Genomic DNA, 12,823 nt, shown 5'->3' on the forward strand with positions numbered 1-12,823 from the left:
TTTTATGTAATGATGTTTACTTTGAATTTATATTAGTTCACACAAACACTCCATCCATGCTTTTGTTCCGGCCCTCCGGTCCAGTTTAAGAACCCATTGTGGCCCTCGAGTCAAAAAGTTTGCCCACCCCTGGGTTAGGAGGAGGGAGTGGCGAATAGACAGAGCACAGAGGAATTTTTAAAATTAAATTTATTATTTGGGAGAGAGGATTTTTAGGGCAGTGAAACAATGCTGTGTGATACTGCAATGGTGGCCACACGTCATTAGACAGGGTCACAAACCTGAGACTATAAAACTCCAAGAGGGGACCCTACTGTATACTATGGACTTTGGGTGAGGATGTGTCAATGGGCTTTCATTGACTATACCCAATGTCCACTCTGGTTCAGGGAGTTGATAGTGGGGGAGGCTCTGGATGTGTATGTATAGGGGGGGGGGGAGCAGAGAGTATATGGGAAATCTTTCTGCTCAATTTTGCCGTGAACCTAAAACTGCTCTAAAAAAAGTCTATTAAAAATGGTTAAAATGGTAAATTTTCATCATGTCTATTTTACTGCAAAAAAAAAAAAAAAAAAAAAGAATGTTTCTAAACGGGAAACAATGCAAAAGCCCATTAGCTACAGAATGGCTCACCGAATGGAAGAATGCGCAACCCTGTGGAATACCATGCAACCATGAAAAAGAATGAACTGCTGCTACACAGCCCACAGAAGAACCTCAAGAACAGAATGCCGAGTGAAAGCAGCAGCATACAAATACTCCTACTATATGATTTTCTTTGTAGCAAACTCGAGAACAGATCTTTGCTCCTAAGACCCTTGGGAGATGGGTAGTGAGTGAGGTGAGGGGCTTTCTGGGAAGCTACAATGTTCTGTTTTGGACCTGGGTGCTGGTCACATGGGTGTCCGGTTTGTGAAAATTCACCAAACTGTACACTTATGATTTGTACCCTTTTTGTGTGGGTATTCCATGTTCATGCAAAAGCATGTGCTATGTGTACATATGTACACACACCTATGCATACACACACAGACACACACACGTGTATGCGCGTGCACACACCGCCCATGCCACTCTGGAGCCACACAGGATGGGTGTTCTAGTTCTCACTGGGTTTATGACCCTGGACAGGCCCCTGCACTTCCCCGAGCCTCAGTTTCCTCATCTGTAAAATGGAGGTAATGGAGACACCTGCTGCGGTTAATAAAATGCGTCATTGCTGGCTGGGAGGCACACTGATGGGGTGCTTACTGTTATATTCTTCTCGCTGGGGTTCCCTTTCATGATGAGCCAGGCTGGGGCGGGCTGGGGGCTGGGACGCTGTCTCCGAGGAGGGCCAGTCTAAGCTGACAGGCAGAGCAGGCTCATCTTGCAAACTGCTGCGAAAGGGAGAAACCTGACCGGGTGGGGGAGGCGGCTCGCGCCAGGCCAGCGTGGTGACAGGCTGGGGAGCTGGCCTGCCCAGGGCCTGCTGGGGAAGGCAGTGAGGGGGGTGCTGAGCACCGAGCTGGGGAAACAGATCCTTTGCTGGCGAGTAGGGCCCTTCACTATCGCTGGACAATCAAGATGCCTGTGAAACTTTAAACACCGTCTCAGGCCACACAGCTCTGGGCTGGGGAGTTGGGTCCTTGAAAAGGAAGCTGGCCCCCGCAGCCGTTCTCCTTAAGGAAGGCTGGTAGCTTCAGCAGGCGTGGGCTGGAACTGAGGTCCCCGTGGCCCAGTGTGCTGGGGTCCAGCCCCAGCGGTCCAGGGGTTCCCAAAGGTGTGGACGGAGTCGGCGAAGAATGATTTACACGGAGACAGCATTCATTGCTCTCTAGCTTTCCTTAGTCTCCGTGGATCTTCCCTGTGCCTGGCTGAGGCCAGAGAGAAAGATCCCAAGGCAAGCTGAGCCTTTATTTTATAGTTAGAGGTAAACAAGGTAGTGGTTTCCATTAGTTACACAGTTCTTGTGAGTTTCACTTGTTTTGACCATGGTTATACTTCCTGCACTTCCTCAGCCTATTAGCTTCCCAAATAAGATCTAGGGAGTGTTATAAGGTCAAGCCTAATTATGCTAAGAGGACTGTGCCCTCTAAGCTGGGAAATGTTTGTGACTTTGCCCACAGGTCAGTCTGAGGCTTAACCCTATATCAGCTCCCCACATCTCACCCTTCTTTTATTTTTTAAGCTACTATAATGAGAGTTTTTAAGCTACCATAATGACAGTAAAACTTAAGCATCAAGAACAAAATTCTGGCTATTAAAGCAATAACAAAATAATGCCAATGCAAAACCCAAAACATTTTAAAACTTGAACATAACATTTTTAAAACTAGTAATAATAATAAAACAATGGCAATGCGAAACAGCAATAAGTGAGAAATCAAACCACAGTAACATTTTTCTAACAAATGAAAGTTCCTTTTGCCGATTTACTCAAGAGTCCTCCGACTTGGTTGAGAGAGTAGCTTTCACTTCTTGCTTTTCTACCATCTGCTGGGCCTCAGCTGTTAACTTCTTCAGCTGACCCCAAGTCGGTGGTTTGGTTGTCCTTGTTGATCTGGCTAGTGGGCGTCGTCACTGGCGACAGGCTTCCTGAAGTGTCACCGTGTTGTACGGCTGGATCAAAGTGTCCATCAGGGCCACGTTTGATGGTGGTGTCAGTGTCCGGGGAGGAGTCAGCTGTGCCCTCTGGGTCAGCTGATATGGATGATACTGGGGAGGTGGAGGATGAGGCGGAGATGGAGGGTAGTAGAGAAAAAGAAGAGAAAGCAAAAGAACTACAAGGCATGGAAGTGTTTAGAAAAAAGGAGGAAGAAGAAAGGGAAGAAGGCAGCATCCTGACACAGCCCTTTCCTTCAGCTGCCCCTTTCCCTGTGGTCCAAGGTAGAAATGGTCAAAACAAACCCTGTTGCAGTGAGAGGGCAGCTGCTGTCAGCCAAGTCTCTGTCTTTACCTGGGTCCCGATCTGAGCTGGGCCAAGTCTCTTTCTGTTCCCGATCTGAGCTGGGCGTGGGAAGCGAGAAGCAGCCATGGGGGCAGGAGACCTTCCTCAGAAGGGGCGAGTGTTCAATCCCCTGCACAATTGGGGGGGGTGAGGATCTGTGCCCCACCTCTGTTGAACCCCAAGTTCTCTCCTGCTGGCCCCTCTGCGACTGTGCCTGTCTTAGGTTGTTCCACCCTGAGGAATCTTACCCGTCTTTGGCTAACCAGCCATCCTCCGGGGCCAAGCAGGGTGATGTGAGGTTCAGTATGCCCCTGTAGCCTCCATGCCCAGCACCTGCCTTGGGTTCCCCTCGCCTGCTGGTGGAGCCCCAGCTCTGGTCACATATCTTGGGGAACCCAGGTTTCTTCTCCAGGGAGGGCCCAGCTCACACCATTGGGTGAGAGACAGATCCATGGTACCAGCCACCATGACCTCAGCAAGAACAGAGAACTCAGGCAACAGCTGTGGGCCTGGGACAGGGCTATCTCAGCCCAGGATGTCAGGCTCTTGGTACAAGACAATTCCACATATGGGGCATATACCAGACACTCCCAGTCACGGCAGAAAAGGGAGGTGCCCTTCCTGGAACAGTAGGGTAGGGAGATTCTAGAAAAGGCTGTGTTCAGGAGAGCAGGAGAAAGGCCAAAGAACCAGAAAACAAGTAGTCAGCTTGAGAAGAAAAGAAAAAGGAAAGGAGATGTGGGGCAAAGCTGGGACATAAGGACAGACAAATAGGAGGCACATGTGATCCTTCCAATGGACAGGTGGTTCCAGCTCAGGGCTGCACATCTGCTACAGACAGGCACTGGTCAGGTGTGCTGACTCGGCCTCCCAGGGGTGACGGTCCCCAGGAGGGAGGCAGAGACTGCTCCTTCTGGAAAGATACAAAACACAACCTCTTCCCCACAGCATTACTAGATCTTGTAAAACTCTTGTCTGGTTTGCATCCTTCCACTGGGCTAAGTCGGCAGAGGCTATTGTACAGGAGGCCCAATGCCTTTTGGCTGCTGTACAACCCTCTGCATTGTATTTCCAAAAAATCTAACATATAACATTATTCTCCCCCTTTTTTGTTTTTATAGAAAAGGTTTACATTGATGGAATTCTGACCATATATAAACATACATACTCCTCTGTATTCACAACTTCCCACTTCAACCCCAAAAGCCGTAGCTTCACATTTCTACCGTGAATTGACTCCACCCCCAAGCCTCAGTACCTCAAAAACAAAACCCCAATTTTGAGCCAAACTGTTAGTTTTTCCTTTTGTGTCAAGAGCTAACTTTGATATCTTAAAACTAAGTAAAATGCATTTACTCAATCCAAAACAGGCATTAAAAAGAAAAACCCCAAATGCTCTCTTGTATCCATTTTAAGAGTAGGATTGGCACTTTCCGTTATTACCTGAGTCCTGATCTATCACCCCAGGGAGAGCTTGCCAGTCCTGCACTTTCCCTGGGTGGAAAGGCTGCAGTGGGGTTAAGGATAAGGCTCCTTGGGCCTGCCTTCTCCCATGCCTCTACATTTACCTTTCTGGCACCTTTCCTTCCTCAGAAAAGCATGGACACACTTGTATAAAACATTCCGTCTGACTGGGCGTAACCTTAACTCCTCTGCTAGCAAGCATATGTGTTTAAAGATCAATACAGAGTCTTTTTCCTTTAGACTAAGTATGGCAAATCTTCTCAATCTAAGTTCTGTACTATCCACCTTCTTACCCTACTTATTCTCTATAGGGGGGTCTGCAGCACCCTGGTGGAGTCCTATCCGTCCCGAGTGTGGGGGTTCTCAATGTGTGTGTGGGGACTTACCTAGGGGAATCCTGTTCGGGCGCCATATGCTGGGGTCCAGCCCCAGCGGTCCAGGGGTTCCCAAAGGTGTGGACGGAGTCGGCGAAGAATGATTTACACGGAGACAGCATTCATTGCTCTCTAGCTTTCCTTAGTCTCCGTGGATCTTCCCTGTGCCTGGCTGAGGCCAGAGAGAAAGATCCCAAGGCAAGCTGAGCCTTTATTTTATAGTTAGAGGTAAACAAGGTAGTGGTTTCCATTAGTTACACAGTTCTTGTGAGTTTCACTTGTTTTGACCATGGTTATACTTCCTGCACTTCCTCAGCCTATTAGCTTCCCAAATAAGATCTAGGGAGTGTTATAAGGTCAAGCCTAATTATGCTAAGAGGACTGTGCCCTCTAAGCTGGGAAATGTTTGTGACTTTGCCCACAGGTCAGTCTGAGGCTTAACCCTATATCAGCTCCCCACACCAGTGACCTTGATTTTATGCCTGAGGGGGGAGGGGGCGCCCATGCAGACCTTTATAAACAACCCAGCAGTCGGATGTCAGTTCCATTCCGGACTCCACCACTTATGAGCTGTGTGACTTTGAGTGGGTCACTGGACCTCTCTGAGCCTCTTCTTCTACATCTGTAAAATGAGGATAGTTCCTGTCTCATAGGGTTTGCTGTGAGGATTCAACAGCTGCCCTTTGCCTGGAGGGTAAAATTCAAAATGTTAACCGTGGCCTCCTATGCCCAGTGATTCGGCCCCAATACCACCCTGGTCCCACTGCCTCCGGCTTGCCCTCTCATTGTCCTTGCTGGTCAAGGTCAGCCCACAGCAGATGTTAAGTGACCTGCACTCTGTCCCCCTGCCTACGACCCTTCCTGCCAGACCTTGCTGCCGCAGTTAGGGCTCAGCTGAAATGACCCTCTTTGGGGGGCCTCCCTGGCCAGCTGTCCAAAGAAGCCACTTCCAGGCCCCGCCCACTGTGTCTCCTGGCACTCGCAACCAAGTGAGAATAACCCGATCATGTGATGGTTTCCTCGCTTGCCAGTCTCCCCTCACTTGACTCAGACCTTCAGAAGGGCAAGGACCTTGTCTGTCACTCAAAACACACTTCCACGTGCACAGCTCACACACGCGCAGACACACACTCACACACTCGTAGACATACACACTCAGGAAGGTCTGAAGGCCCCTGGCCAGCCAGTTGTGGAAACCACTCGGGCTATTGGGCTAGGCTTTGCCCAGAGAGCAGGTGCCCTCTCCTGGTCCCCGAAGGCACTGGGGGAAGGCGGGGACACCGCTGGCTGGAGCCCTGGATCCCCAAATGTGCTGAGGGAGACACCGAATCATAGAACGTGAGGGTCTCCCTCTCCCTTTTGGGCTCCGGGGCATCAGTAAGAGCAACGGTGGGTCTTGGAGCGGAAGTCGCAGAGAGGAGAGAGGAACCGGGCTGTGGGGCCTGTGTGTGTGTGGGCAGGTGTGTGGGATGTGAATGTGGGTGAGCAGGTGTGGGGGTGTGTGTGTGCACGAGTGTGCAACCATCACTGTATGTGGAATGTGTTCATGAGGGTGTGTACGCGGGGGTGAGTGTGCTGATGGCATGTGCGGTTGCGTGTAAATGTGTTAGCATGGCCGTATGTGTTAGCATGGACATGTGTTTACGGTGGCCCGCAGACATGTGTAAGAACAGGGGAAAGGAAAGCAGACTCGTAAAGAAAATGCCAACAAGCACAAAGAGAAAACTCAAATTCCCTCCGCATCTCACCCTCACCACTGACCCCCGTGGCGGTGAACAGGGGAGTCCGAGAGCAGACTGCGGGGTTCAAACCCCATGCGTGTCCCTTACAGGTGAGTGACCTGGGGCCGGTCCCCGCACTTCGGAGCCTCAGTTTCCCCATCTGTATCACATGAAGACGGAACAGTACCCAGCTCAAGGGTCTGCTGTAGGGGTGAAAGGCGGGTGAGGGACCCAGAAGTCCGGGGGGAGGAAGCGGGGACAACAGGCGCCGTCACTTGCAGTCACCGGTGTATCTGGGGTCTGGGCGGAAGTCCTGCGGCCCAGAGTCTTCCTCCCCACCCGCATCCCGCATCCCGCGGTCACGGAGGAAACGCTAGGGCGGGGGTCAGGGACCAATTCCAGGGGAAGGGACTTCCTCCCCTGCTCCGCGCCTCAGTTCTCCCATCTCGGTGATAGGTTTGCCATCCAATCCAAGCCACTTGCTCCAGTTCTGCAGACCTGGGCCTGGGGGGGTGCACGGCGGACCATGACGGGGGTCCCGGTGTGTGCGGCGATGGGTCTCCCTCAGGCTGGGTTGCACGCGAAGAGAAATAGCACTCAACTCGCACAGCGGCTGCGCAGAACTGGGACCGGTTTGTGCGGGGTGTGGCCGCGGACAGACCACGCCCTACTCCCCCGCCCCACACCTGACTGCCACCGGAAGTCACGCCGGACGGAACGTTTTTTTGTGGAGACACTGTGGCAACCGGCGGTGACTCCTAGGAGACAGCGGGGGCAATGGGAGAGCGGGGACAGGGACCGGGTAAAAATGCTAAACCCCAAGCTCAAACGCACAGAACTGGATGGTTCATAGCATTTGGAGGAAACGCGACGGAACCTCAGGGCGCCTTTAACTGTCCCCATGGAGTTGGCTGGGTCTTCAAAAGCTCCGAGCAGAAAAGGGAGGTGGCAAAAGGTCTTGGGGGGGTCCGAGTCCCCGCCTCGAGGATGGGGACATTGTGAGGCGGCAGCACTGGAAGGCCCGGGAACATCTTTCTACACCGCAGACCGTTTTCGGGGGGCGGGGCGGGGTCTTCGTTCCTCTCTGCGCGCGGGAATTTAGACCGGATCCTTGGCTGCCGGAAGTGGGCGTACCCGGAAGTGCTCCTACGGAAGCCGGCGGGGCCGCGCGCGCCCCCTCACCATGGCGACGGCGGGCGTCCCGCAGCGCTTCTGCCGCTGCGCCTGCTTCTGCTCCGAGAACTTGTACGTGGCGCGCTACGGGCTGCACGTGCGTTTCCGGGGCGAGCAGCAGCTGCGCGCGGACTACGGCCCCGTGAGTGGCCTCCATCGGCTCCGCAGAGGAAGGCGCGGGAGGGCTGGCGGAGGAGGGACCCTTGTTCCCGCGGTCGCTGGCTTTGCCCGCGTGCTCAGATCTGACCGCAGCAGTGGCTTGGCCTCTCGGTGCCCCAGTTTTCTCCCCTTAACTGGGGATAAGCGTAACTCCCCAGTGAGGCTGTCGAGTGGGTGAACTAACATGTATGTGCTTAGGGCAGGGCCTGGCTCAGGGAACCCCGCTCTGGACTTAGCGCTCATCGTATTTCATCCTCACGGTGGTCCCCTGCGGTCCGGGCTCTCATCTCCATTTTAGGAGGGAAACTGAGACTCAAGAGATGTTAAGTGACTTGCCCAGGGTCATGTAGTCGGGTTCATTGACCTTTCTGCTCCTAGATCCTGCGCAGCCGAGGCTGTGTCACCCCCAAGGACTTCCAGCAGCTGTTAGAAGAGGTAACACTCACCACCCTCCAACGCCCCTACACACCCGGCCTAGACCTTCCATTTTAGATTTTAGATTTGTGTCGGCGGCTTGAAGGGGTGTCCCAGCCTCAGGCCTGCCAGTCCCAGATCACCGAAGGGCTCCTTAAACCCTCCTTTCCCCCTTCCTGTGCCCACTCACTGCAGCAGCCGGGGCCTGGCACCAGAAAAGAAGAAAGAGGGAGGGCTGCCAGGTTGCCTTACTTCATGCTCTTTTGAGATGAAAAAAAATGGGCTCAACAAGGGGAGTCCCTTGCTCAAGGTTTCACAGCCCCTGGGGTTGAGGTCCTGCCAGGGCTGCCAGGCTCCTTGCTATTTCTCCTCCGACCCTGCTTCCCTTGCCACCAGGGCTGCTCCCCATCTCACCCCTCCTCCCTCACCTGGGGGTTAATGGTGGGAAGCTTCCCGGGAGGGCCCTCTGCTGGGACTTTGTTCCCCTCCCTGCATGGCCCCAGCTGGCTGAGGGGCCTCGCAGGGCTGTCATAGCCCAGAGTGGGCTGGGCCCCTTTCTGGAAGGAGTCCCCTTCAGCTAATAGCGTGGCACCCGCAATCAACCCTATCAGAGTCAGGAGCACAGGAAGACTTGGCTCTTGGCCTGGGCCCTGCTCTGGCCTTCCTGAGCCTCAGTTTCCTCATCTGTACAATGGCCTCGAGGGGATGAGAGGCCCTGTCCTGGTAACCAGGCCCTGTGCCACCCCAGCTGGAGCAGGAGGTGGAGCGGCGGAAGCGCCTAGGGCAGGAGTCGGCTGCCAGGAAAGCCCTCATCGCCAGCTCCTACCACCCGGCTCGGCCTGAAATCTACAACTCACTGCAGGTACCCAGCAGGGGCAGGTTACTGGGAGGAGGAGGAGGCATCCAGGCTGGGGAGGCTGCCTGCCCCACAGTGGGTGTGTGTTCTCCCCCAGGATGTGGCTCTGGCCCCCGAGTTTCTGGCCGCAGCTGAGTACAGCGCATTGCCAGGTGCAGACCTCAAGGGCCTCCTCCAGCGGCTGGAGACGGTGTCAGGTGAGGTCTTGGCCCCATGACCTGGCAGGACTAGGGGGTGGGAGGCTGGGGTCCCCTCTGTCCATTATGTGTGCCTCCAAAAATCAAACCAGCAGGGGCTGGAAGGCACAGGAGCAGGGCATCTCTATCCATCCATGCACTCACCCAAGAGACACAGCTGTTCAGTGTCTTGTCAGGCATGAGCCAGCTGGGGTGACTGAAGAGCTTAAGGAAGGGATAGTTGAGAGTGTGGGCTGAGCTAAAAGGATCAGCAAGGGAGGTGAAGGACCCCAGCAGGGCCAGCAATAGAGGGGAGCGGTCCTGTCTCTGGACTGGAAGGAGTGGGCAAGATGAAGTTTCTTGAGGCTGCAGGGACCTGGAGCTGTGGGAGGGGCTGCCAGACAACCGGCAGGAGCACACAGCCCCTCCAGACTCCAAAATGCCCCATCTCTCTCTGCCCTCCACCTCCTGCGGGGGCCTCCCCTGGCTAAACCCAGCAGAAGTCCTAGGCCAGGGAGCCTTACTCTGTCTGTCTCGGTTTCCTCATTTGTGAAATGGGAACGATAATACCACCCATCTCGAAAGGTGCTGTGATGATCGGGTGAGAGGCTTGAGCGTGGTATGTGTCCAGAATTCTCCGGGTCTTACGGTTACTGTTATCCTGGGTCTGGGGGGGGCTGGGGCTGCTTGTGAGTTGGCCCAAACGTGTGTGTCTGCCAAGAATGCCCCCATTTCCATTCTGAGCCGCGCCTCCCCCCACCAGCGCCCTACAAAAAAGCCCCCCTCAGCCTTCCTTATGGGGAACAGAAACTCCAAGAAACCTCTGAGTTGGGGTGCAGACTTTGGCGGTTCACTGGGGGGAGGGGTGCAGAGAGAGCCCGAGCAGGCTCTGTGGCTGGCTTGGCTCTGCGGCTGGCCTGCTGGGTGACCTTGGGCTAATCCCTCCCCATCTCAGCGCCTCATCAGAACTCACATTTGAGTCTGAAGGCTAGACTGTGGCACCCTTGGAAGCAGGACGAGGGGCTCCAGGGATGAGTGTGTGTGGCGGGGGGGAGGGGGGTGTGTGAATTGGAGAATAGAACCCCCCCCCCCAGGGCTGTGCATACCATGCATATTTAATCCTCATAATGGCCCCGAGAGGGGTGTAGAGTGCCCGAGTTATCCCCATTACACAGATGAGGAAACTGAGGCTGGGGAGGTGAAAAGGCAAGCCCAGAAGCGCATCCCGAAGCTCCTGGCCGACAGACTGTCCTCCCTGCAGAGGAGAAGCGGATCTACCGGCTGCCGGTGTTCACGGCGCCGTTCTGCCAGGCGCTGCTGGAGGAGCTGGAGCACTTCGAGCGGTCGGACATGCCCAAGGGAAGACCCAACACCATGAACAACTATGGGGTGGGTGCGGCTCTGCCAGGCGGGCTGAGGAGGCAGGGACACATGGGTCTGGGGAGACTGACCTGCAGTGCTATGGACCAGCTGTGTAGCCCTCTCTGTTCCTTGGTCTCTCCGTCTGTAAAATGAAAATTGCAGGATTATGAAGTTAAACAAGTCAAGGGTCACCCCAGGGACCCAGGGTGGGGCCCCACCAGCTTCCCGGCTGATCCCTCCCCATCTCTGGGCCTCATTGGAACCCCCCTTCCAGGTGCTGCTCCATGAGCTGGGCCTGGACGAGCCGCTGGTGACGCCGCTGCGGGAGCGCTTCCTCCAGCCACTGATGGCCCTCCTTTACCCAGACTGTGGCGGAGGCTGGCTCGACAGCCACCGAGCCTTCGCGGTCAAGTACGCACCGGGCCAGGACCGGGAGTTGGGGTGCCACTATGACAACGCCGAGCTGACCATCAACGTGTCCCTGGGCAAGGCCTTCACCGGGGGCGCCCTGTACTTCGGGGGCCTCTTCCAGGTGAGTGTGTGTGACCCCCGGGGCAGGGCCTGGGGTAGTAGCGAGGGCCCAGGCCTGACCCCAGCTGTCTGCAGGCGCCTTCAGCCCTGGCCAGCCCCCTGGAGGTGGAGCATGTGGTGGGCCAGGGTGTGCTGCATCGGGGCGGCCAGCTGCACGGGGCCCGGCCCCTGGGCACGGGCGAGCGATGGAACCTCATCGTCTGGCTCCGGGCCTCCGCTGTGCGCAACCGCCTCTGCCCCATGTGCTGCCGCAAGCCCGACCTGGTGGACGATGAGGGCTTCGGTGACGGCTTCACCCGGGAGGAGCCCCCCGCAGTGGACGTGTGTGTGATGACTTGAGCCTGGTGGGGACCTGTGACGGGGGTGGCGTGACGGCAGAGGGCTCTGCCACCTCGGCTTGGGTTGGGCAGGGCAGAAATAAAGTCCCCGTAGCCCTTGGCACTTCTTGGTTCAAAAGGACAAGCAGGCTCTGGGTCCTTCTTTCTGCAGATGGGCTGGCTTAGAACCGGAGATGGGGTTCCTGCTTATCGATGGAGCGCCCTCGGGAGGAGGGAGTCCACGGAGCAGGACAAGGCAGGGAGGAGCTGGGCCGAGGGGCAGGTTCAGATGCCTCTAAACTCAGGCCAATCCGCTGGGAGCTCTGGAGCGTGAATCCACCAGTTTGCCCCAGCATCGGTGATTGGCTACAGGGTGTGTTGGGAGAGGGCATGGCGGGGGGAGGGGATGTGCGTGAATAAGTTCCCAGATGTCCGACTCCAGCACAAGTGGCTCCCAGTGGAACGTCCAGGTGTAGCTGTCAGCATCTGGCTCGACAGCTGGGGTGAGTGCCGTCTATAAAGGGAATTTGGGTGGGTCACCTGTAGCACCTTGTAGATGGTGTGGAGGGGTTAAGAGCCGGGCCAGACTGTCTGGGTTCAAATTCTGATTCTGCCACTTCCAGCCCTGTGACTGGGTAAGCCCCTTGACCTCTTTGAGCCTCGTTTCCTCATCTGGAAAGTGCCTATGTCTTAGAGCTGTTGTGAGAGTCAAATGATATACAAGCTTTATAAAGTGCTTTATAACAGCCCCCTGCGTTCGCTGCTGTCGTTATTGAAGGGTTTGCAACTTGAAGGGTTGGCCCCCACATTGGGTGAGGAGTGCAGCTGTGCACACGGGCGGCACATCTGGAAACCAGGCATTTCCATATGGAAAGCCTGCGTTCTGGCTTCCCTGGGAAGGTGGGAAGGTCTGGAGACGCCAGACGTGCACCGCTCAGAGGGGTCCCTTCCTCATTCACTGCCATGATCTCTGGCCCCATAGAGACATTTGAGTTGACCCTCTCCACATGGGGACGTTGGAGAAAGACCAGGGCGTCTCAGCCCTGGAGCTCACGGCCTGATGGAGTGGACAGGCGGGCGGGCGGGCAACCCAGGTTGGGAAGCGAGCGCAGGGGCAGTGGGGGTCTCTATCTCTGCGGGGGGCCCTGCAAGGGCAATCTTGGAAGAGGGTACAACTGCAGCAAAGGGCCTGCGAGCTCGGGGAGTGGCGCCAGGCCGAAGAGCACGTCTCTGGTCCGGGAGCTGCGGGAGCAGACACGGCCTCGCACCGGCCTGGGGGTGAAACCTGGACCCCGGCTCGCCTCTGAAACGGAGGTGGGCGCGCCAGACTCCCGTTTCCCGAGACGC

General features: G+C 55.7%; 1 protein-coding gene across 3 annotated transcripts; it reads left to right on the forward strand.

Moving 5' to 3' along the window:
- Window positions 1-7,533: 7,533 nt before the first annotated feature.
- Window positions 7,534-12,241, forward strand: OGFOD2 (2-oxoglutarate and iron dependent oxygenase domain containing 2). 3 transcript variants are annotated; one of them, XM_059676381.1, is made up of 7 exons: window positions 7,534-7,803; window positions 8,199-8,255; window positions 8,983-9,096; window positions 9,188-9,287; window positions 10,528-10,655; window positions 10,903-11,160; window positions 11,235-12,241. In XM_059676381.1, the coding sequence occupies exons 1-7, from the start codon at window positions 7,672-7,674 to the stop codon at window positions 11,496-11,498; spliced, it is 1,053 nt and encodes a 350-aa protein (XP_059532364.1). In that variant the 5' UTR covers window positions 7,534-7,671; the 3' UTR covers window positions 11,499-12,241. The 3 variants fall into 3 exon arrangements, with proteins under 3 accessions (XP_059532364.1, XP_059532366.1, XP_059532365.1); XM_059676383.1 differs by lacking the exons at window positions 8,983-9,096; window positions 9,188-9,287 and having other exon boundaries at window positions 7,552-7,803; XM_059676382.1 differs by lacking the exons at window positions 7,534-7,803; window positions 8,199-8,255; window positions 8,983-9,096 and adding an exon at window positions 9,852-9,874 and having other exon boundaries at window positions 9,199-9,287.
- Window positions 12,242-12,823: the final 582 nt, after the last annotated feature.

Source organism: Myotis daubentonii, chromosome 19 (assembly GCF_963259705.1).
Source record: "Myotis daubentonii chromosome 19, mMyoDau2.1, whole genome shotgun sequence".
Classification (NCBI taxonomy): domain Eukaryota; kingdom Metazoa; phylum Chordata; class Mammalia; order Chiroptera; family Vespertilionidae; genus Myotis; species Myotis daubentonii.